Source organism: Hippocampus guttulatus, chromosome 11 (genome assembly GCF_054856545.1).
Source record: "Hippocampus guttulatus isolate MCC_2025c chromosome 11, RoL_Hgut_1.0, whole genome shotgun sequence".
NCBI classification, from domain to species: domain Eukaryota; kingdom Metazoa; phylum Chordata; class Actinopteri; order Syngnathiformes; family Syngnathidae; genus Hippocampus; species Hippocampus guttulatus.
In genome coordinates this window covers 9,026,217-9,052,006 of record NC_141271.1, presented here as the reverse complement: position 1 = coordinate 9,052,006, position 25,790 = coordinate 9,026,217, and the positions used below count along the sequence as shown (strand labels likewise).

General features: G+C 40.5%; 1 protein-coding gene across 2 annotated transcripts in view; it reads left to right on the top strand.

The window, feature by feature from the left end:
- The window catches only part of tbc1d4 (TBC1 domain family, member 4), a 39,549-nt gene that overhangs the window by 910 nt on the left and 12,849 nt on the right, over positions 1-25,790 (top strand). The window contains exons 2-14 of one of the 2 annotated variants that reach the window (XM_086123209.1): positions 8,581-8,709; positions 8,792-9,014; positions 11,194-11,438; positions 13,333-13,422; positions 14,600-14,704; positions 14,804-14,936; positions 15,914-16,005; positions 16,096-16,206; positions 16,476-16,592; positions 18,114-18,173; positions 20,730-20,947; positions 21,545-21,724; positions 24,163-24,311. In XM_086123209.1, the coding sequence (XP_085979335.1) occupies positions 8,581-8,709; positions 8,792-9,014; positions 11,194-11,438; positions 13,333-13,422; positions 14,600-14,704; positions 14,804-14,936; positions 15,914-16,005; positions 16,096-16,206; positions 16,476-16,592; positions 18,114-18,173; positions 20,730-20,947; positions 21,545-21,724; positions 24,163-24,311 (1,852 nt within the window). The remainder of the gene's footprint in view (positions 1-8,580; positions 8,710-8,791; positions 9,015-11,193; positions 11,439-13,332; positions 13,423-14,599; positions 14,705-14,803; positions 14,937-15,913; positions 16,006-16,095; positions 16,207-16,475; positions 16,593-18,113; positions 18,174-20,729; positions 20,948-21,544; positions 21,725-24,162; positions 24,312-25,790) is intronic. The other variant, XM_086123210.1, reaches the window with a different exon arrangement.

Here is a 25,790-nt window from a genome sequence, read left to right as displayed (position 1 = left end):
GTGAGCAGCACTGCGAATGAGCGGTTTACATGTTTGCCTCACAGCTTCTGAAGTTCTGCTTTGACCTTTCTGTGTGGAGCTTGCATCTAATCTCTGGCTACCTCCCACATTCCAAAAAAAACATGCAAGTTAGATGAATTGAATACTCTAAATTTGGGCTGTCAAACTCAACTTTATTTACTGTTCTGGCTTTCCTTGCTGTTATGACTATGAAGGTCATAAGAATGCATAATCACACTATAATACCGGGACATTGCTTTTGCATTTCATTTTTATTTTTAGCAACAGCTTCACTTTGAAATCAGAAGTCTTGGAAAACAGTGACACCCGCATGTTTTAAGGACCAAACTACAAAAAAAAAGAAGTAAAGGTGATATTTGGTGAGAAAAATGCTAATATGTACAAAATGAATAGCAAAAATGCATTCCTGGTGCAGATTTTCCAACAAAATGTAAAGAACAAATCTATTATGCAAAAAATGAAGTACTTGCTTCGGTGGTCCATTGGTTACCGTGTCGACCTCACAGTGCAGAGGTACTGGGTCCTGTGTGGAGTTTGCATGTTCTCCCCAGGCCTGCGTGGGTTTTCTCCGGGTACTCCAGTTTCCTCCCACATTACAAAAACATGCATGGCAGGCTGATTGAACACTCCAAAACGTCCCTAGGTGTGAGTGTGAGCGGGAATAGTTGTTCGTTTCTGTGTGCCCTGCGTTTGGCTGGCAACCGGTTCAGGGTGTCCTCCACCGACTGCCCAAAGACAGCTGGGATAGGCTCCAGCATGCCCGGCGATCCTTGTGGGGATAAAGCAGATCGGAAAATGGATGGATGGGCAGCAGCAAATGATTTGGCAAGCCAGGTCCAGTCCTTGTGTCTGACACCTGTGCTCTAATTTGTTCATATGTGTGAGTGTTTGGGCCTCTTCAGAGTCTTGTTTTTGCTCATGAACTTTCTTCTCCTATATGAACCAGACGATCTAAAATTACCTGGATGATATGTCGTTTGAATTCTAAAGACACTGAGGGAAGTTGGCTCGATGCATCCTTTCAAGCGACCTTGAGCCAAGGTCGCTTGACGAAAGGAAAATAGGAGATATACAGTATAGGAAGGAAATGAGATACATTGCCAGGGGTAAACATAACAATTTTGGTCTGGTTCTCAAAGGAGCACCAAAGTTTGTTGCTATTGGTGCTAATTTGTTTTCTGAACCCAACAACATCATTGTATGAACTTTTGGGACCGCACGATTTGTTGTTTTGATGCAGTTCTCTAGGATTGTGGGCCACAAATCTTTTTTGCGCCATGGATCGGTTTTATGTAAAGACAATTTAGGGCTGGACGATATGGCAAAAAAGTCCTGCGATACTTTGGTTCATCTTACATAAGATGTTAAGCAATAGAAGGTTACTTGTGATTTGAATGTTGATTATCTGTCACCCTATGGTCTGTTGTTTTCACTGTGCATGCGTGTCCAAGTGTGTGTGCGAGTGTTTGTGGATGTGGGAGGAGGGGATTTTTTTGCGCTGTGTCTTCCAACATTTCTTCAGAGGGAACACTCATTTTCTTGTTGTTCAGTGCTCTCCTACTGTAACAGTACACGCATTCACACCCGTTGCGAGTAGCTGCTACTTTGCTGTATGTGTCAACCTAACTTGGAGCAGCTGTATTCCAGACACATCGATTGGCTCTTCGTGTTTGTCTGTCACAAAATGGAAAAATACAATCTACCCAAGTGTAGTCTCGCTCGTATGTCTTCCAAGGAAAAGTTAGTTCGCAAACACGTTTAGCGTTTTGTCACCGAGCCCTAAAATACATTTTTAGTCGTAGCGACTTGACAGCCAGACAGAGCCGCCCACGAACACCGCTGTGTCTTTGGTGGTTCCTCCCAACGTCGCTGCAGGGTTTGCAATTCAACTTAAACTGAGAGATGCCGAAATGTGTTCACTGAATCCATTTAATAGGTTCACAGAAGCATAAATTCAGTTTCGTTCTTGACTGACATAACAGGAATGGATTCTCATCTGCCAATCCTCTCTCTCGCTCTCTCTCTCTCAAAAAAAAAAAAGCCAATTACCTTGCGGCACAAATATACAGTGACGACTTTGGCACACAATCAAAATTTTCTGTGCAATGGTGCACCACTTATGGGCACCTCTGTACTCTATATTACCCACAATCCCTTACAACAACAATAAGCAACAGGCCACCAACGAACTTTACAGATTACACAAACATAGTCAAGAGTTTCACAGTAGAAACTGTAAAAATAATCATTGAATTTACTTTTTTTTTTTTTAAACAAAGTCAGTGTAAGCGCTCAGTAAATTAAGTGGAACTGAGTATTCAGTGTCAAACGCACTAGGGCATTATTACTGTGATAATCTAAATCTATCGTCCCTAATACTATTACTTATACAAAATCGGTTATGTCCTGCATATTGTTAACAGCAGCTTGAACTAGAAATAGGCATATGCATTTTAAAATACACAACTTTTGTTCAAGAAATTATTTGGCACCAACAAAAAAGTAATAATATCCATGTAGACTTTCTTCCAAGATGAAAAGGGCAAATCCATTTAGCAGGAAGCATGATGGAGATTTTTTTTTTTAAACTTCAGTGGACAAAATAGGTTTTAGGTTTGACACCTGTGTGCCACAGAAAATGGATTGTCGGCCTAGACGTTGCATTTGAATGCTGGTTCGTTCCATCACGACAAATAGCAATCCTCTATCTTCGACATCAGAGCACTCAAAGTTAAGTGCTTTGACCTTTCAAAAGATGACAGCTATTACCTTTCCTCACAACTCCGCATCCAGACTGAAAATGAATGGCGCGCGTAAAGCCCCACATTTAACCATATAGCCTCCGGAGACTGGTCTATCAACTATGTGTGTGTCCATCCATGCATTATCTGAGTCGCTTATCCTCATGAAGGTCACGGGCATGCTGGAGCTTATGCCAGCAGTCTTCGGGCACTCAATTTCCTCATATTGTTTGTTGACTTTTAAGACAAATACAAAGTTTCTATAATAGGGTCTCCAGTTCTGATCTAATCATGTTTTGCCATTTTAGTGAAAAGCAGAAGTGACAATCCTCCATTTATCGATCATTGAATGGCTAGCTCCACCTACACGAGTGAATCGTTCTGCACTACTGCGACCAATAGCCCCCGATTGCTTGAAACCGACCTCCCCGAGGTCAGCGGTGCTGCACAGTGGAAAAGTGTCACAAGTGCAGACAGACACATGTTCAATCCCACTCAACATGAGCAAGCTGCGACCGGTAATACCCCCAATGAAAGTGGGCCAAGAAGTAGGACGGTATGGCGTAGCTGTTTTGGAACATGTTCATAGTTTAAAAGCTGCCATGCTCCCATGAATCTCATGTAAAAAAAAAAAAAAGATTGTAAGTGAAGATGTTATTGTGGACTGAAAAATGAAGTTTAAATAAACAAAAACATTGTGATGATCATAGCACTTAACCAAAATGTTTGATCATATTTTTGCCGATGCCTTCGAGATTGCTGTGGTATGATGTGTAAAAATACAAATTCAATGGTTCGTGTATTTCAGCTCTGCGATGGTCTTTCTCAGCTCAGTGTGTTCTTTTCAAGGAATTCAGATTGTGAATTTTAAGTAAGCAGAGAGCAATTCATCTTTGAAAAAATGCAATGCATCAAAATGAAAATGTCATCGCAATTAATAGCAGCATTCTTGCTCGACTGGTTCAAACGCAATCATTGGAGGAAATTTCTGTCAAGAGAAACTACAGCGTAGAACAAAAGGCCAAACAGCTCATCTTTCCTACTGCACAAGCAATATCATCTATGGAGGGAGGGTCTTCATTTCTTGCACAAAATTGCGGAATAAGGTGTCTATTTGAGGGAGAGAGGTGTCTTATTTGTCGCTCAAAAGTCGTGCTGTAATCAAACTGTTCTCGTTTTTAAAAAATGGCGTAAAAAAGGGAGTAATTTTGTAAGTCATTTTAGTTTGGATTTAACTTTTGGGGGCGGGGTTGTTGAGATTCTGATGACACTGCGTTTCACAAGATGTTTTTTTTTTCCATGTTGTAACATGAACCATCGGTTTCCTGTCCCCGTTTTTTCTTGGAACCTGGAGAACTTCAACAGTCCTTCCCCCGCCTCCCAAATCACATATTGGGTTGTCACGTTTTGTGCTGCCCTCAAATGTAACTGCGCTCCATCACGTTTCTTGTGGAATTTGTGTAAGTGTATGAGCCATGGATGGCCGAGAGCGATGAAGCCGTGGCAGATTTAAGACCCGGACGCTTTCGAGGAGTCTCACCTATCACTCCTTCGCGTTGCTGAATGTACCTCAGTCAGAGAGATATTACGCAAGAGAAACTGGTTTGGCAGTCAGTGGCTGGGCGAACCACATGGAATGCACTTCCCATTCCGTTTGTGCACTTTTCACATGTGCAGGGTTTAATTGATGATACTCTACTGTGCTTCTTATTGTGGTCGCTTGGTTATTTTTAGGTGTGACATGCATGATTCCAAACCTATAATTAGCCTTGAATGTGAGACGGGAGAACATCAGAGCGACGACTTTTATTGCACAGAAGTTTGATTGGACGAAAATAATGAAATATCACATTTGTGGTGAGGTGGAAGAACGTAATGTTTAACTGGAGGAGGAATCTGAACACAATGTAATCACAAAATGTGCTTGTACCTCGCTCGACAGGGTTGGCTGCTTACTGGACTTGAAAGACAACCTCATGCAAGGCTTTGTTGTTGCAATACGGAGTGTATGTGGGACTCACAGAACTCCATTAAAAGTTGCTCTAGTTCCATATTAACGAATGCCTTCTGTAAAGAATATTTCATCCTTGTGGAATGAATGTGGCAGTTAATCTCGAAAGCCATACAGAGAACCCCGAACCCTTCACGCATTTTTGGAGTCTGGCGTAACAATTTTATCGGCTTAGCTGGGACAGAGCCCAGTTGCAATCTGATCCCTCGCCGTTTCAACTGAAGGGCCCGTGCATCGCCACCTTTAAAATGTCTAGAATAAGTAAGGTGCTATTTTCCCAAGGCTGAATGACCCGAAATTGGAATCGAATACATGAATTATTTATACACCTGTTAAGGAAATTTAAGAAAAGTAGATAAAATTATTTTGCAATGTGAAGGACTATCTTTACATGATATTAGTTATGAAATGGTTACTGTTTTACTTTTGTTTCTCATTTCCATTATTTTTGTTGAGTACGGTACACTTTTTTAGTGCAGCGATAACGCTTCTTCGTACTGCCCCCCCACCCCACCATCATTTTCTCATAAATTCCGTTTTTATTCCCATAAGAATCCAAAAGCACTTGTGCAACTATAAATTTTCAGATCACAGGTTTGTGGTAACTGGACTTTGCCGTTATGATAGCTTTGAATAGCACCCAGTAGAGTGCAGGCAGGGTGTTCTGAATTTGAATCTGACCCGAATCGTACGCATGCATTGATGTGCATTATTTTATAAATAATCATCCATTAAAAAAAAAAAAAAAATCCATATTTGGAAATTTTGTGGCGCAAATTCTTTTCTGCATCTTTATTTGTATCTCATCGAGGTGTGTTATGATAACAGCGTTTTTTGGTGGGGTATCATTGAATTATACATGTGGACCAAGTGTTTCCGGTCGTTGGGGCCTATTAATCCTATCTGCCGTCCCGCATTGCTGAAAGGTGACAGACATCATGTCTTGTTTTGTTTTGAAATGGGACACAAGCTCATGGTCACTTTTGCCGTCATCAAGCAGTGGAAAGATTCCATAAGCGTCGTGCAAACACATGACTGTGGTCAAGTGCCTTGAGAGAACCCGTCATTCCTCCTGCAGGCCCAACAAAGGCACAATACATACACCGTTTCCTCATGTGTGCTTTAAGTTGCACGATTGAGCAAACGTTCATGAATGTTCATGACCTCTATACAGTAATACCATTTTTTTCATACTTTCAGCGCATTCAGCCTGCATTCACGCAGTTTGTTTTCACCCATTTCTTGTTCCTATGTTACCCAAGAAGAAGTCAAATCAGCCTGAATCACCATGACAACGTGTTGCACCTTGCTGTGATTACAAGTGGTTTGGCTTCGTAGCGGTGACAAAACAGCATCAACCTGTGCCATCATTTGAATTAGGTGGCAGTTTGATATGTTGAAGCCAGGGTGGGAACCCTCACGAAGCAATCAAAGCGACAGGGAACTTACTTTTGAGTGCCTTTGTCAAAAATACCCATATTTGCCTGTCACTTTATCAATGACAGATGACGATGCAATACTTTGCCCCCCTAAAGTTTCCATGTTTGTGGTTTTTAATAGAGCTGCCCGATATTGGAAAAATATATGTATAGAATATGGGTGATGAAAATTGAATTGTGATGTCGATTTTATTGCATCTCTCTCTCTCTCTCTCTCTCTCTCTCTCTCTCTCTCTCTCTCTCTCTCTCTCTCTCTCTCTCTCTCTCTCTCTCTCTCTCTATATATATATATATATATATATATATATACACACACACACACACAGTATACACACACAGACACAGACGGTGTCAATTGTATCAGCTACTGTTGGTGCTGTGTGCTTTTAATGGGAACTGCTTTCGAGCTGATTGTCTTGCAAGAGTGGCTGACTGACCTTGATGGTCCGGATGGAAATGCTATCAAACACATCGGAAGGCCGTCAGTATTCTTTTGTCTGCCAAACATAGAAGTAAAATATAATCTTTCCCAGGGGTTTTACAAGAGTTTGTTTGCAGAGATACACTGTTTGTACTTGTTCGTGCACGCAAGTCATCAAAGTGTATTTTTCCACTTTTACGGCACCGGTTGCAACCAAACCCGACGGAACAGATACTGTCTCAGCGTCCCTGAAAGTCTCTGATTTGTTGCTGCCTGTTGTGATATCTGTCCTAGGAAAGCATGGGCGTTCCCTGGCTGCTTGCCTGCCTGCCTGTCATCTTTACCAGTGCACTGCTTGGTCTCTATTGCTGTTTTCAAGGCTGCATTACTTCTTATCTGCCGCCATTTTTAACCGTGTATTATTAAGACTGGTAAAAGGAAGTCCATTTCACATTAGTTTATCAGCCAACTAATATTAAAGGGGACATTCTAATCGCTTCCACCCATATAGTTTTATATATATATATATATATATATATATATATATATATATATATATATATATTTTTTTTTTTACAAACGATGGCGTCAAAGCTAAAAGCTAAGTAGAGCTGCAGTGTTGTCGGATGTACAGATGAGCGTTAGCTTCTGATTAACAATTCTAACTAGAAAAATCCACAACATAATCATGGTTCATAAATCATAAATTCAGCTATTCAGCGCCCCCCCCCCCCCCTGTGGAATCTCAGCTATTTTCTGAAAAACCCATCGACAGTTTTTTTGCTCAAAGTTATGCTAATTGATGATGAACATGACATTATTGAGATCTTCCAGTCTGTTTTTTTATATGCAACACAATTCTGAGACGGCGCTCCCAAGAATTTTTAATGATGTTCTTTTAGCCACAGACTCTGGTCCATGTGTCATGTTGGTTCTGCTCGAGCTCACAGCTGCTTTTGACACCGTGTACAGATTTTCCTGTCGTGGCTGGAAAACTGCATGAGCATTTAGGGATGTGCTTTGGAGTTGTTTTACACCTTACAGACATGTACTGTAATTTTGTGTTTGTGTTTGGGCCACTGAATCTTCAGTTGTCGCTCTCAATGCTTCAAGGTTCAATTCTCGGGCCTCTTTTATTAACTTTATGCTTTTTGCTCCATGTACAGCACTTTGTATGCAGCGATGGCTGTTTGAAAGTGCTCTATAATTACAGTTGAGTTGAGTTATGTCTTGTTTTTGAGTCAATCCTCCGAAAACATGGCATCTCATTTCATATGTACTTGATGGTACACACATTTAATGGAAAAAAAACCAAAAACAAAACTTTTGGAATGTGACGGAGACAGAGGTCACGTTATTTGGAACTGGTCCCACCACAGCTTTAGGTGACCTGGGTGCTTAAAATGCATCTTTCCTCTCTGGGTTTTACCTCAATTTCATGTCTTGTATTTATTCAGATTATTTTGTCTTATTATTTGACATTTGCTTTACAACAGTCTTAAATTCCCTTTTTAGCGAGACTATTTGACATGTAATGTTCCTTGTCCGTTCATTTTCTTTGTTTACGTGATGCTATGTTAAGCACTTGGGTCAACTGTGTTGTTCTTAAAGGGCTCTATAAATAAAGTTGGATCAGATTAGATTGGATGTGTATCTGCACACACGGATGTTTTTGAAGACCCACATCTACTGATGTGATGCTATACCTGTAACTCTGAACAGTGCTGTTTCACCAGCGTGATTGAAGACTGACTTGTATCAACACATTGAGAAATGTTTGCATTTGTGGACATTTGCTCCTTGAAGTGAGCTCTCTTCTCACACTTAATTTGTCACAAGCAATCAGAACACAACATATGACTAACCGTTTGTTTTTCCTCCCTTCCATACCTCTTTTGAAATGCTTGTAGAATCACGTTCCATTGTTTTGTTTTGTTTTTCCAAAAGGTGCCTGAGGTGATCAGCAGTATTCGCCAAGTGTCCAAATCAGCCCTAAAGGAAGACACCAAACCAAAACAGGAAAATGACGAGGCCTTTTACAATTCTCAGAAGTTTGAAGTGCTGTATTGTGGCAAGGTGGGAACAGGATGCAAAATGAAGATCCATTGTGCCAGCTGCCATCCTTTTTGCAAGGCCGTTAACGTGCATATAACTGCAGGTGATGGTGGGGCACAAAAAAGCTCCCTCCACCCTCATCGATGACTGCATTGATAAGTTTCACCAACACGAGGTGAAGCGCAAACTTCTTCTCAATGGTCAACGAGGCTCCGTGGACAAGGTCCCTGTTGAGTTCACTATTGGGGCGGGAGGAGATCCGCTATCCTCGGCTTTGAATGAGAAGAATGAAGACAGCAAAGGTCTTGGAGGGGAAGACATGACAGGTAAGAGACGCAGATGATGGAGACCAAAACTAGTTAAATGGAGTATAAACATACCCTTTTAACTCATTCAGTACCAGCCAATTCTGGACCAAGTCTGAAAAGACGTTTAAAAACGTCTTTGGGAGTGAATGAGTTAAAAATAATGTGAGCGACCCCACCCATGGATTAGTAAAAAAAAAAAAAAACAACTCACTGCTCTTGTGTGTGTGTGTTTGTGTGTGTGTGTGTGTGTGCGCGCGTATTTCTGGATACACAAGCTCGGCAACAGGGCCATCTTCAGGTTGCTGACAATTGGCTTGACACTCACATAAGATAAGATAAGAAAACCTTTATTAGTCTCGCAATGGAGAAATTCCAGATTCACAGCAGCAAAGTTATGAAAGGAAGAAGTAGAACAACAAAATATAGGAGCTGCTGGAAAGGCAGCCACTCACGTGGCGCCATTTTGAAGTCAAAATAACAAAAATAACACAACACAAAACATAGGACACAGACAGTCGTGCAATCTTCACCACTTTTCTGCATACACTTTGTTGTCTGAAGCAGTTATAGATGAAAGAGGAGAGGATCAAAGTGTCCTTTCACCAGTGGATCAGAGACGCCATGCTGAAAATGTGCTCACGTCTGCTACAAGCTAAGTTTTGAAAGCAAACGCGAAGCTATAGCGTCTATTGACGAAAAAGAGATTGGCTCACATCTCCTGTCCCATGTAAATCCACTTCAATTCCAAGCCGCGACTCCCAGTTCCACATCTGCATCGGCGCTCCGCGCTAAACGCTCCTTTCTTCTCATCGTCGGCTCCTCAAGCCTTACATCCATCCAGCCGCAGACCGTTCAACAGCACCGATCTCTCCGCTGAACAAAGTGGGGCTGTGAAAAATGCTGCCCATTACAGGCGCAAGACACAAGCGCTCCGGGACTGTCCAGCAACGACAGTCAAATGGCGCTGAAATTCCTCCCAGGCAAAAACAGTGCTGGTATATCCATGCTGCCGAGAAGGCGCAACCACCAAGCACAGAGTTTCCTCCTTGATGAATGTCGTGGCCAAAAAATGCTGAAAAAAGTCCACATCAGGTCCACACGACGTAACAACAAACACAAAGTGACAAAACAAACCAAAAAAACAACAAAAAAAGCAAGGCTCACAAGAGCACTTGCCGACGGGTGCCTACTCGGGAGGATTTTCAAGCAGATTTTTTTGATTGTTGCTCCCAAGCTTTTCCCGAGTAGGTCACACTTAACACACCCTATATCAGAGGATAATCATTCAGGATAATCTTTTCGAGCAGACCTTGGCAAATACGGTCCTGGGGGGCTGCATCCGGGTCGCCCACAGTGACCATGAAGTCATGTTAAAACATAAAATATTTGCTTTTGAAAGTTGTGTTTTTATTTTACCTGAAGTGCACATGTTTGGATGCTAGTACAAGCGAAACAGCGAGCAAGCGCTACGACTTGCGACTGCAGTGTTTTTGTGACTCTTCCAACCTCTGCAATAGCTATTTTTCCAAAACGGAGACTAGCAAAAATGACAATTGTGGTCCCAATGTTGGCAAAATTCTACATCACTGTTAATAATAAATTTGGGAGTTCTGACTCGGAAGAACGGCAAATATAAATTGGCGGTTGGTCCACAAAATTGTTATAATTTTTATCCCCCGCAAAAAAACAGCTTATGCGACTGCTTATAATTTTATTTAATTTTTTAAATTGAAACAAGACATGTTTTTTTTTTCACACAGTGAAAAAAAATATAGACAAAATCAAGGTTAGCACTTTGTCTTGGCCCTCTACAAACGTTCCAGTTTCTCATGTTGCCTGCCACCCGTTTTAGAGGCAATCGGGACTTTTGATGACTTTGATCCTATGACATGGCCTCTTCGTCATGTCTCCCTTTTCCCTGTCAATTACATGTCTGTCCATGTTTCCAATAATATTGAATATACTTTTTAGGAAATACACCTCTACCTTGTTTTTGATGAACATTTAGGCCTGCTACGCTAACTGTGAATTCATTTTCGTCATTCTGGTGGCACTACCTTTTGAAACTCAACTCAACTCAACTGTATTTATAGAGCACTTTCAAACAGACATCGCTGCATACAAGCGGTACTTGTAGAAGGTTTGAGAACCACTGACCTTGATGATGAAAATGCTGTCTTGACTGAATGTGTTGCAGCGTCTGGCATGTCCGTCAGCAGTAGTCAAAGCAGCCTGAGAGGAGCGTTCCCAGAGTGCATCCTGGAAGATTCGGGTTTTCAAGAACCGCAGGAGTTCCGCATGCGCTGCAGCAGCATGGCAGGAAGTCTGCAGAGGACAACCAGTGAAGGTGCCGGGATGGATCCTGCACGACGCAGACATGCTAGCGCTCCCAACCACGTACAGCCGTCCGATTCGGATAAAAACCGAACCATGCTTTTCCAGGTAGGCCTGTTAAAGCTTGGTTCAAAGCTTGAGTATAGCCAAAATATCATAGAATCTATCTGGCTGTAGACACTGAGTGCATTGATGCAACACAGCACTGTTGATTAGTATGCACTCTAAAGCTTTTCAGGATGAGTTGCATTAGTATGTCACACTTAACTAAACTTTCTTATTGGCCGAGACTGAATGTAATTTTCATTGTCATTGAATTACAACATACAATATATTTAAATGTGCTTGTATCTGTTAGGACCATAAAAAGATAAAACATAGAATAGCGAAGGAGAGAAGAAAAACAATATATTGAACCGAGCCATTGGCAGAGGAATAAGGACTGGGCCGAACCACGAAAAGCGAAAATGTACAAATGACAACCAGGAAAATTGCATTTTAAGAAAAAGAAAAGGAATACAATTTTTAAAAAATAGGTAGAGAGAAAGCGATTTATTTTTATCTCGACTAAAATGCAGGCATAGGTGAAACCGCGAGGGATGCACCACAAGTGTGGTGCAGTTGATCTTATGCCAAAATAAGTAAATCAATTATTAAATAGGTAACTAAATCCATAACACAGTTTCAGGATTAAATGTAGAGCACTTTAAATTGCACACATAAACACTGTTACGTAGCAATTTAGTGTATTAAGTAGGATAGGATAGGATACAACTTTATTGTCAAATGTGCATACAGCACAGATGAAATTTCTTCCCTCTCAACATAAAACAAGAGGTAAACAAGAAGTAAAAAAACAAACAAAAAAATTAATTAACCATGTAGATGATTGGATTTTGACAGTTATAATATAGACAAAAATTGTGTGCATTGGAACCATAAATATGTGTAAAAAATTATGTGTAGGGCTTTCACAAACAAATCTTTTTTGAAACGATTATTCTATTGATTATTCCATCGATTACTCTGGTGTTCACATCATTATATTGGATTTATTTGAACAAAACAGACAACTCGAAACATGTTGGACTGCACTAAACATGCTTCAGTCGTCATGCTGTATGTTTAAAAAAATAAAAGAGTAACAAGAGAAATAAATCCTGTTTGAATCCAGTTTAAACTTTATGCATAAATACTGTATATACATATATATATATATAAAATATACGTGTGTGTGTGTGTGTGTGTTTTAAATATAAAGGTATAATGAACAACTTTTTGCATGTATTGCATCGCAAGTGATGTAGTATGACACTGACTTGCAAATAATTTTTTTAGGAAGAGCAGGACAGGGATGTATTTTTGTTGTAACTATATACAGTATATATATACTGTATATATTATAATATGCACATTAAATAACTTTTTTTTCTTGTTTTTATTTTTTTCCGGCAAAAAAAATACCTTGCATTTACAAATGCATGCATTTGATTGAAGAACAACTATTTGTTGTGTACGGACAGCACCCTTTTTGGATTTACTCAGAACAGAAGTGGTGCTGTCTTGATAGTCTACGCTAAATTTACCCAATGTGCTAAAAAGCCTCCTGCAAATCACTTATGTTCGCTTGGCAGGCAGTAGTAATGCACTGCCTAGTTGTGTCGCAACTCCTTAGTGGTGCTGTGATAATAGGCTGCTACTTGCCCCGACCGTTTTTCTCTTTCTTTTTTTGTCTTTTATACACATATATATCTCCAAAAAGCAGTGTGAGCCAGCTGCTATCCCTCACACTACATTTCCACACGAGTCTAATTATAGCCAGCCACTCAATAAGTGACACTGCAACACACTGACATTGATTTTCAGAATGTGCCGCTGCAGTCCATTAGTATTTTTGTACCTTGCGAATGCTATTTGGTTGTTTTTAACGGTGCGACTCAGCCTGAGTGAACATGGGTTTGTTTATTTCTGTATGTATTTATTTATTTATTTATTTTTACAGGTTGGGCGTTTTGAAGTCAACCTCATCAGTCCAGACAGCAAAACAGTGGTGCTGGAAAAAAACTTCAAAGACATTTCATCTTGCTGTCAGGTTGGTTTGCTTTCTGTGCCAAGTTAAAAAAAAACCAAAAAAACGTTTTGGTTTTTTTTGTGTGTGCAAATAAGACTTTCATCAATATCATCATCAATGTAGAATTATGGCCCAAAAGGGTATTCATTTCAGAACTCTGCTGGTCTCACTTTTAACGTACCAGTGGTCTTCAAAGTTTTACTGATAATTGCATCAGATCATGAACCCTATTAATGTCAATATAGCAGAACATTTAAACATATCAACCTTAAATGTAAAGATAACTACCGAAGTAACTTTGTGTCCTAAATTAAATCAGGTTGATGAGAGAGAAGATCACAATTGATGTGCGAAAGTGCAGCTTTTATTTCAAGGTATTTATCTATGCAAAAGGGTTGGAAGACAAGCTGCAGGAGTGTAACCAACATGAAATACCGAGAGCTGTCCGATGGTGAAAAACAAGTCATTGTGAAGCTGAGCGAAGATGGAAAATCTTTCAGAGTTGTTGCATAAATGCTGGCCATAAAAAAATACAACTCAAGTTGGGATGTTTTGGGTGACGAAATAAATCAATGGTGAATGAGGGAACAGACGGGTTGCTGAAAATTTTGAGAGCTTTCAAAAGACTCTAAAAACAACTGTTTGTGACATCAGCAGCAACCTCCAGAAGGCAGGAAGGAACTTTGTAAATATGAAAAGTGCAGACGCTGGACTCACATTGTAAGCTACCATTTGCAAGAAGATTTATAAGACCAAGCTGGAATTTGCCAAAAACCAAAGAGATGAACCTCACAAAGTATGGACCAAAGTTTGAATGGACTGATAACACACAGATGAGTTTTTCCAAAGCAATGAAAATGCCAAAACTTTGGAAACTGAAAGGATCTGCTCATGTTGCCCAAAAATAAACTCATCCATGAAACTGAGTGGAGGAAGGGTCATGCCTTTGGCTTACGTGGCTGAATTCTGGGACATCTATGATACTGTATTGATTACAGATCTGGAGCCCCCCCCAATGATGGTCCTAAATAGAACTTATGTGTCGCTGTTGCGTTTTGCAAATTGATTTTTGACCTCGTTACTCGTGAAACCCAACCTAAGGACGTTGAACGGTATACAATGCATTTCACCCATTTTCAACATTTGGACTGATAGGCTGCACTTGCACAAATCTCATCAATGTTCTACGCATTTACAGGCCATCAAGCAAACGGACCATTTTGGATTCATCTGTCGCGACTCTTCAGAATCCGGTCCCAGCCAGTATGTGTGCTTCGTTTTCCAGTGCGCCAGCGAGTCTCTTGTGAGTCTTTTCAAGGATATAATTGATTTTAAAAAATGAAACGAAACAACCTCCACTGTTTGATTATTTGCATGTTTACAAATTGAAACATGTGCAAAGGTGGATGAGGTGATGCTGACCTTGAAGCAGGCCTTCAGCACAGCTGCCTCCTTACAGAGCAATAAGACCTTGGTCCAGTTATGCGAGGCTTGCCCCATGCACGACTTGCACAAGCTCTGCGAACGCATTGAAGGTACATTCGGAAGCTGTTATCCTGTTGCATCTTTATATTTTGTACAGAATACTGATTTGATTATGGAGTGAACATGCTATTTTTTGGTCATTGTCTTTGTGTTCTGTGGGTTCTCTCGCGTAACAACCCAGTGGGTATGGGTCCCACAGCGTTGCTATCCAAATTTAAAAAATACATTTTCTTTTCATCCAAATTATAAAGAACATTTTTCTTGGATTACCGGGTGGGAGGGGAAGGAAAAAAATATTTAGAGGTCCATGCTTTTTAATTGAAAGAAAATGAATGATATGCTCATTTTTTTTATTGGTCTACAAGGCACAAATTAAGTTGTTGCATGAATTCTGGCTAGCAACAAAAATCATCCAGTAGGAAAGCAAGCAATCATGGTAATCTGATTACATTGTTGCATTGAGATTACATTTCAGGTGTGAAGTTAAATACATTTATGAGAAAGGTAAATAGTCGAGACCTTGATTTTGATAACTGACTATTAAATATTTATCATTCATGTTTTATTGTATCACTGTGAATTCTGTAACTTATATATACGCATAATTACACATAATTCACAATAATATAAGTTGTATATGTACAGTATATGTATAATATCCTTTGCATGATATCATTGGAGTTATTATATGCACATAATGATTATTAATAATTACTGATATATCAACAGTTAATTACAATTATATTCAAGTTTATCCGAGTCCTATTGCACCTCAGAAGTTTAAAAATAACACATAAAATATGGATTTATGATTAATTCTCTCTCCTCATAATTCCCTAAAATGAAATTTATGAATAAAAATGTGAAGAGAGGTAGCATTTTGTAATACCTTCAAAAGAAACGGACTATTTGATAAATCGATTACGAGCACTCTCGAACTTGTTAAAGGACAACATTCATATGATGTATTTGTCACGAATCATTCTCTCTCTCTCTCTCTCTCTCGCTTTGTTTTCCATATTACCAGGCCTCTACCCGCCCAGAGCAAAGCTGGCCATCCAGAAATATCTCTCCCAGCTGCCTGACAATGAACAAGTGGAGATATTCGAGCGAGTTCAGGTCAGGCTGACTCAGAGTTACTTTAGTAGGTTTCTCTGAGAGAGTTTTGCAAATGGCTGCATCTGATCTCTCAATGGATTGACTCTGCAGAGACTGAAGCCCAGTTCAGACCAAGAGGAGAATGAGCTGGCCATCCTGTATCTCAGGCAACTCTGTGAAAGCAAGCAGAAGACGCACCTCCACATTGGAGAGGCCTCTCAGGTAGCTGCGTTTCCACCTTCAAGTACCAGAAACATTGAAATTGAATGGAGATCAAGTGCTATGAGACCAAAAACAAAAAACAAAGATGAGATAAACCTACAATAGATTTTTTTTCAATGTTTTAAGATCAAGAGTGGTTCACTTCTTTTTACACTTGTGTAACAGTTAAAAACGTTATTCAAATTGTGTCTGTCCAGTTATTATTTGTTTCTGTTAAGTTTGATATGCAAGGTGGAATTAATCATATCCTTCCTGTTCCTTGTTGGCAGAACGCAAGCAACTCCGCAGGGGACGGCGCGGCCACGGGCAGCCGCTTCAAACTGGACATCCTGAAGAACAAGGCTCGCTCATCCCTCACCAGTTCTCTGGAGAACATCTTGGCCCGGGTAGGTCTTCTTGCCTGCCCACCTTGCTGCGTCATTGTGCTCCCCGGGGATTTAGATTGGCCCATATCTGTATGCAGAGGAAGACCTCAGTCTTCACATTCCGGCTGATCTGAGGTCTGAGAACTCTTGTACGTCTGTTATTTTGTCAGCAAGGCAAAAGAAGACCCAAACTCCACCAAGCAGGGCTTGAGCCGAGATTCGAAGCTGGGCCTCTCAAACAGCGAGGCAGATGTGCTAACCACGAGCTCACTGTTCCACCTCATTAAATCATGTTTTTCATTATTTTAGTATGGTTCTCTTGGGACCAAAATGACCTTGGTCAATGTGCCCCATTGGATTTTAAGTACATTTACAACAGTAATTGAATTTCGGAAAGAACCAACAAATTGTGACTCCCGACTTGTTAAATTGGTACAGTAGCTATGCTATGATCTCTTTATGTTTTGAAATCTCTCTCTCTCTCTGTCTCTTACTCTCACAGTTCATTGTGTTCGCAGACCTCCAGTCATTTCTCATTTTGCATTGTTTACATTGCCATATGTTTGTGAGGAAAAATATGCAAAAAAATACTTTGAGTGATGTGGGTTTGGTCAAAAAACGCATTCACTTTTTATTTACTGACTGTATGTCATTGGTGTCAGCTGGAAACCTCCTTTGTCCAAAGTTTGATCAGTTTGTTTTTTTTTTATACCCCCAGATTTTTACTATTAAGTCAGTCCCCGCATGGTGCTATTTTTGCAAATTACTCATCAATTGAAAATGATGCGATTTGAATTTTCCTGAAAAGTGATGATTCGGGAAATGTGAGGATTTTGCCTGATGTCAGTGACATAAAAAAAAAAGTCTTCCCCTTCGTAACATACTGTGTAACAAGTTTTTGTGTCTTACGTTTATTTCCTGTGGACTTGTGCATCATTCTCAATGATTAAATCACTTCAAGAAAAATAACTGGAAATGTCAAGTGGGACTCTGGTTGTCGACCATCATGAGTAGAAATGCATTTTGTGTCACTCAGAGCGTATACAATATTCATTTTTGATTTGCTTCCTGTTTTGTGTGGGCATAAGAGCATTTTCCTTACTGTGGCATTGATCTATGCAACAAATGCAATATTATCATTTTTTCAAATCAATTGTCATTCCAAAATATCTTAAGAACCAACGAAAAGCTACAATTTGGTGCTAATAAGATAAGATAAGAAAAGATAAGAAAACCTTTATTAGTCTCGCAATGGAGAAATTCCCAATTCACAGCAGCAAAGTTATGAAAGGAAGAAGTAGAACAACAAAATATAGGAGCTGCTGGAAAGGCAGCCACTCTCGCGGCACCATTTTGAAGTCAAAATAACAAAAATAACACAACACAACACATAGGACACAGACAGTCGTGCAATCTTCACCACTTTTCTGCATACACTTTGTTGTCTGAAGCAGTTATAGATGAAAGAGGAGAGGATCAATAGCAACATGCAGCAGATTTATGGATTTGTTTTCATTATTTCACACTGTTTCTCATCTTCAGGGCGCCAGTCGGATGCGGGGCCGTTTGGGAAGCATGGGAAGCATGAGCAGCTTTGACAAAGTAAGTGTCCATTCAGAGGGAACACAAAATTCCCCGAGAAAATATTCTGGGAATTGTCACCCATCCCCCTCGCCTCTCCCTCCTTTTTTTAATTTTTTTTTATTTTTTTTACCCAATGGCTGTGAATAACTTGTGATATAAACGACACAAATGTCAGTCAGTCTCGCAGTCACGTTGAGGCGTCGTGCCGCTCACGTGGGAGAGAGAAAGCCAGTGAGCCGTGTGCTCTGGTGTCACTGTTGTGCAGAATGTTGAATGAGAGTACGATGCAGTCCTTCCGACTGCATGAGGGATGTATAGCTTGAAATATAAAATGCACACAAGCATGGCGTTGACATCACACACGGTTTACTTTCCTTGTTTCATCTTGCGTGAATCCACAATCGTAATCTCGGCTGCATACACGCACACTTATTACGCTTTCAAGTCATCCTCTAAAATGTCAGTTTCCTGCTAATTTTCTGTTAATGTTCCATGATTTCTGTCTGGAATGTTGATCATTGTTTTGCACAGTATGAATATGATAATCCTGTAGAAATAATACAAATTGTATTCTTCTAACAGTTTTAAATGTTTTTTTAAAATCTTTTTTTTTTTTCAAAATTAATTCAAAGCAAAGCTTTGAATTACGTTATTTGACTGAATTCACATTTTTATTCCCAAATTTGAACAATCCAGAAGAACACCCAACCACTAAAACACATTAATTTCTGCTCAGAATGGGAGTCAAAGAAATATAATTTGACATCTGAACAAGAAATAATAGCACACTTTACTGTTCCCCTCCCGCATTTTTTTTTTGTTGTATATGGTACATTTGAACAGTACCTTTTCATGGCATCAGGATGTCAGTCAGGAACTCCCAAGTCAGGATTTCCACTTGTGCTGAGTCGAGCTGTGTTGACTTCCTCTTATTTTTTACCCCCGCCACCCAAAAGAGTAAAGAACAGTGTGCATGCGTGACCTTTTCTCTATTGACCTTTCAGACACAATCGAGAACACATGAAGCGAATTCTACCAATATTTGGTATCGATTGTGCGTCGTGAAAGGAATAATGAGATGCTGCTTCAGTCAAATACGTCAGCGCCACGACATTGGGCGGGGGTTGCGCCAATAACGTCACATGATACTTCTCATTAGAATACAATGGATGAGGGAGTTGCACCAGCAGAAGTGTGGAAGTGAAGTCCACCAGTGGACAAAAATGAGTGTCGCCGTTGCGCTTTGTTGACGAGGTGAGTGCTGAATTTGACGTCAAAATATTAGCGGACTTTGGTTTTAGACTTGGCTGATGCTTTTTCTTTACTCAACTCTTTAGTCAAGGAAGGTGTCTATCAGGTATTGGATTTTTGTCAAGAACTGAGGTAGACTGGACAAAAAAAACAAGCTTCCTGGAATACAAAGATGAATACACAACATTGTGCAAAACCAAGTGTCTGTGTGGACTGCAAGGCTAAAGAGGGCTTGTCCACATACTGTGAGATCATGTTTTATACTGCGTAGTGAACTTGAGAAAAGACTCCACGCTTATTCATCCATGAGGCTCTTTGCATTCGTCAGTAGGTGCTGCTGTACCGGTGAGCAATGAAGATCAGATGGGCTCAGCAATTTGTAATGTGTCAACAATTGCGTCGATGAACTGAGATAGTTCAGCATTGCAGTACCTATTTCTTCAGGCTGTAGCTTTTTTGGGAGGACGTTGTTTATTTTTCAAACACGGATTACACACCCAGCCTCTTATTAGGCCACGTTGTCTAGTTTAGGAATGGGCACTTCTTGCAGGAACGCAGCACTTATCATTAATAGGAGAAGAGGTACACCGTGTTTTAATTGAGCACAGAAACTGATTATATTCTTTGGTAGGTGCTGCTCTTTTGGTTGGCATTAGAGTTGAAACGAGCTTAGCAGTTAGACCTTTGTGTGTGGAAAAATCGTGTCTATAAACTGAGATTACAGGTACTAACTCTTTTTTATGCTAAGAAAAAGGGAGTCATGCATTTGTGGGAGGCATTGTGAATGATATACACGGTGATGCATTTGGGCCGTTTGAGGAAGTATGGTACTTACTTTTTGTTTTGTAACACCCATTTTTTTCTGATGGGAAAAGAGAGCTGTCTATTTGAGATGGTCCCCCCATCGAGCAATTGGGGCACAGCAGCAATTTGAAAAGGACAAAAAATAAATAAGATAGACCCTCTCGTTTTTTTTCTAGCTGCAAAGGGTCTGCACGCTTGTAGCTAATCAGAGAGACTGTTTACATTCCTCGATAGGTGCTGCTGTTTTGGTGAGCAACAGCGTTCAAATGCTGAAACTATTTTGGAGTCATCGATGCACATTGTCTCTGAGAGGGAGGCCATTATTCGATGAGATACAATAACCCACACTTGAATTCATCTGACAGATTGTATGAACTGTACGGCGCTTGCTGTTGTTGTGGTAATCCACGGGTTCAGCTCGAGGCTCAATTATTCTTTTTTTTAATGTGTAAACAATAGCCTCAATGAGAAAATATATTATTCAACACAGAACATGACATCACATCTCATCTTCCGCAGCAGGATGAGGAACCCACGGGTGTCTCTCCGCCGGCTTCCCCGCCTCCTTTCCCAGACGACGACCCCGAAGCAAGCCAGCAGTTCCGCCGGCGCGCTCACACCTTCAGCCACCCGCCCGTGAAGAAGCGCATCTCCTTTGAGGGCCAGACGGGCAACTCGGCCAAGCAGGCACCTCTGCGCAGGCAACATTCGGCCACCTTGGAAGCGTTACAAAGCAGGTAGTGTAACGTGAACGCTGACTGTTAGCCACGGGTTTGAACGCATAAAATGACCTTGAGGAAAGCCTACAAGTTAGTCTTATTCATTGGACTTGTTACACACACAAGAAACAGGTAAAAGTTCTGTGTATCCCTTTACCTGCAATTATTGAAACTTCCCAAAACAGTGTTATGATTGCCTGTATTAGTAGTTTAAACCATAAATATACCCAAAACTATGATCCAAAACACTTTAATAGCATTAGTAATGCTTACATTTTCAAACATTGTTGCACCCATTAGAAAAAAAAAATATATATATATATTAGAATTTAAAGCAAATAAAAACTCTAAAAGAATCAGGTTTTTGTTGTTTATTTTTGTTTATACAGCACAGAAGTAGTAGTAGTTGACATTTGATGAAAGCTTACTTGTTAAACTAAATATGAAGCACATCGACATTGTCCTCTATTTATATTATTTGCAGCACTTTGATCCCACCCCTCTAAACAAATGCTTTGCGCGTTCCTGAGCGTGCACCCCCTCCCTTCACTTCCCCTCCCCTTCCACAAGTGCATAACGTGTTTGTTTTCCATGTGCGGGGGGGGGCTCACGCAGTCCTGTGGTCGTGTCGAGAACGCGCAGTGTCTCGGAGAGCCAGTCCTTCAGCCTCCCCTCCTCCTCTTCCTCCTCCTTCTCCGCTCCCACTTTCCTGAAGAGCATTTACCAGGGCTCATTGGGCTCGCTGGGCTCGCTGGGCTCCCTGAGCTCGCTGACGGACAGTGGGAGCATCAAGAGGTGACAGGATGATGATATTTTTCTTTTTTTTTTGATGCTGGGTTAACAGTAAATGTTTAAAATGTTGGCTGACCAAACCTTTTAACACCCAGCTTTTATTTTATTTTTTCTTCTTTTCCTGCCCATCAGCAGTGAGAACCCTCACACCCTCTTCCTGTCTCGTTCCAAAGTAGAAGGGGACGCTGTCGTGCTTGCATGTGGCTGCGGAGGTCTCTTCTCTGCATGGCCAAACTAAATACATAACCCGATTTGGAGCTTTTTGTCACTGTGTCACATTTGTAATTCAAGCTGGCGCAGGAACAGGCGTGTCATTGAGCGTGGCGGCACTCAACTGAAGCGTGGTTGCCCGCTTTGGCGGAAAGAAAAGGTTAATGTTTACATTATTAATCGGATTCGTTCGAGCACATCGTTGTGAAATGTCACTTCCACACTGTGAGGATCGTCCTTATCATTTCATTGAATAAATCATGACCCCCCCCCCCCCCCCCCAATCCCCCATTTTAACTATCAGAAACTGTGAGTGAATATTGGATAAAATAAAGTCAACATTTTGCAAAATTAGAGTCAAAATGTTTTTGGAAGTGCTGTCATTGCAGAGGTAAAATGGTAATCTCTGCACCTGTTACTGTACAACACAAAAGTTTGAAGTTTCGAAGAAAGTTGGATTCTTTTTCAAGTCGCTTTCTTCCAATAAAATTATTATTTTTTAAGTGGAACAAAAAAATCATTTTCCCAGAATATTATCAACCATTTATGAGAAAAGGTAATGAAGCCAAAATTAAAATACGAGGAAAACATTTTCATTTGAAAACAATGCAGTTGAAATGTTACAAGAATAGTTGATTATCCTGGGAATAAAATCATAATAATTTGTAACAGGGGAAAAGGTTGCAATTTTCCAAGAATGAATGTCTTTTTTTTTTTTTGAAAATAAAGTTGTAATATCAGGAGAAAAGTAAGCCCTGTATGTAGAAAAGAGTTTTTCATGAGAATGAAGTTGAAATTATGAGGGGAAAAAAATTATACGATTCGACAAAAGTCAAGTCTGCTTCTTGGGGGCTGATTAAATGCGAGGGCCCACTTCTGAAATAACAAATTTGCTCAAAATACCTTCAGTAATGTAATTATTAATTCATTAATACAATTACTGATATTATTCTATGTGAAAACACTTATAATGGTCATGACTTGTCACATAATTGCCAACAATAATGCAGCAAGTTTGGAAAACGAATATCAATATGCAAGATCTATTTCTAGAAATCTCTGCAGATGTCTTTTCAAATGATCACTTCTACAACATGCCGAGGAAATCACAATGTCCCATTACTGGTGAGCTACTTTTAGAACAGGCCACTGGGCAACTCATGTGGTTCACGGGCTGCACTAAAATAGAACTTTTTGTTCCAGCTTTATTCTCATCACATGACAACCTGATGAGTGGAACAGTACAACTTCATTACAACTTAACAAAATACCACCAAAAATACTTTATTCTCCAAAAATTAGAACTGTGAAATCTTTTGTGAAATGATTTATATTTTTCCCCAACACAAAATCTACACAACCACCACTACCATAAATAAAAACTTTTTGAAAGGGTAATTAACAAGAGGCCCGGTAGTCCAGTGGTTAGCACGTCGGCTTCACAGTGCAGAGGTACCGAGTTCAATTCCAGCTCCGGCCTCCCTGTGTGGAGTTTGCATGTTCTCCCCGGGCCTGCGTGGGTTTTCTCCGGGTGCTCCGGTTTCCTCCCACATTCCAAAAAAAATATGCGTGGCAGGCTGATTGAACACTCTATATTGTCCCTAGGTGTGAGTGTGAGCGTGGATGGTTGTTCGTCTCTGTGTGCCCTGCGATTGGCTGGCAACTGATTCAGGGTGTCACCCACCGCCTATTGCCCGGAGACAGCTGGGATAGGCTCCAGCACCCCCCGCGACCCTAGTGAGGATCAAGCGGTTCGGAAGATGAATGAATGAATTAACAAGAGTTAGCAATTGGGAAAGAGGACCCGGGTAAAGGAAGCGAAAGCAACGGTGCTCTAAATGTGTTCCTCTGTGCAAAAGTGAATTGAAAGTGGCAAGGATGTGCGTGGATCTGCACTAATCACCTTATGACAATAGAATAAATAATAACCCAGAAAGGATTCATTGACATGATGAATGCTTTCTTTCTACAAACGCTTCGCTGACTCCAACTGTGTTTTTCCTAGCTGTGGCTGTTTGCTTCATTAACATATCTAATAGCTGCCACGTGTTTTTTTGAGGGTGGGTGGGGGGGATGTTTATCACTCAGCACAATTGTATTAACTCTTGTAGTTTCATCTGTGTGCGTTTCCATTTGCTGATGTCCTTGTAACATAACACTAATTTTGTGTGTGTGCGTGTGTGTGTGCGCGTGTGTGTGTGTGTGTGTGTGTGTGCGTGGGCGTGACGCAGTAATGGTGAAGGCAGGAAAAGGACGCTGTCAGGCTGCAGCAGCGACTCAGTGAGCGGACCGTCCCCGTGTCCGCGTAGGGTGTCGTGGAGACAGAAGATTTTCCTGAGGGTCGCCTCGCCCATGAGCAAGAGCTCCATGCACCCGTCAGGTCTCGTCAATCACTCTGAAACCCTAAAAAAAATAAAATAAATACATAAGGTGCAGAGTTCACTTAACTGTTGCTTAAAGCTGGTATCTTAGTCAGCAACGAATGCTTGCAAACATGGCGAATATTGAGATTTCGCTGAAGAAAATTTGAAGACATTTCTTGGTGAAAAGAAACAATGTTTGCGACAGGTGAAATTTGTCGGCGCACATATTTGCAACATTTACGATCCCTGAAGAAAGCTAAGTCGGTGCTGTGTTCGCAGGTAGGGCTGTCATTATTGAATCGTTTTAGAATTGATTCTCTTAACGACTCTTCCATCGAATAAGTCATCAGTAATGCCCCTCCAACTTCCAATAATGCAGTTGTATTTTCATCATTATGAATAATAATAATAATAATACATTTTATTTGTGGGCGGGCGCCTTTCTAGAAACTGAAGGACACCTTACAACAAGCAGTTAAAATCACGAATACAATGTTAAAAACAGCATCAAATAAAATAAGAAAAAATACAACAAAAAATAAATAAATAAAAATAATGGCTTTATGGTCCGAGTGAATAGGCTTGTCTAAACAGATGTGTTTTGAGGCTGGATTTGAAATGTGTTAATGAGTCTGTATTACGAAGGTCAGCGGGGAGTGTGTTCCAGAGCTGGGGAGCAGAGCGACTGAAGGCTCTGTTTCCCATGGTGACGAGGCGAGCAGGGGGGACAGAGAGGAGGAGGAACGAAGAGAGCGGACAGGTGTAGGAATATGGATGAGGTCAGATAGGTATGGAGGGGCTAGGTTATGGATGGATTTGAATGTGAGGAGCAGGATTTTATATTGAATGCGGTGTAAAATGGGGAGCCAGTGGAGATGTTGGAGGACAGGTGTAATCTGGTTTATGTATGGTGTGAGTGTGATAATGCGGGCGGCTGAATTTTGGACCAGCTGAAGCTTATGGAGGGTTTTTTGAGGGAGACCGAGCAGGAGGGAATTACAGTAATCCAGTCGCGAGGTGACGAGGGTATGAACAAGTATAGCAGTGGACTGAGGAGTGAGAGAAGAGCGGAGCCGGTGGATGTTTCTAAGATGATAATATGAAGTGGAAATATTATGCAAATAGTCACAATTTTGCCGTGATCATGAAATTGACAGAAGTTATAAATGATGAGAAAAAAATACTTTTCCAATAAAGCTGCACTATTACAAGGACAAAGTCACGTTTTTAAGCAGAATCGATATGTTTGTTGAACATTGAGTTAACATTTTACCAGGACTTCGAATCTCATAATAACATTTTCCAAGATTTTGACCTTTGTTTGAAGACACTAATGTCGCAATTTCAACAACAAAATGTTGCATTACTACAGAGATAAATCATATTTACTCAAACAAAATAACCTTTATCAGTTTGAACATTAAATATGCTGTTTTTGTAGTGTATTCACTTAAATATAGGTTGAACATGACTTGCAAATCATTGTATTATGTTTT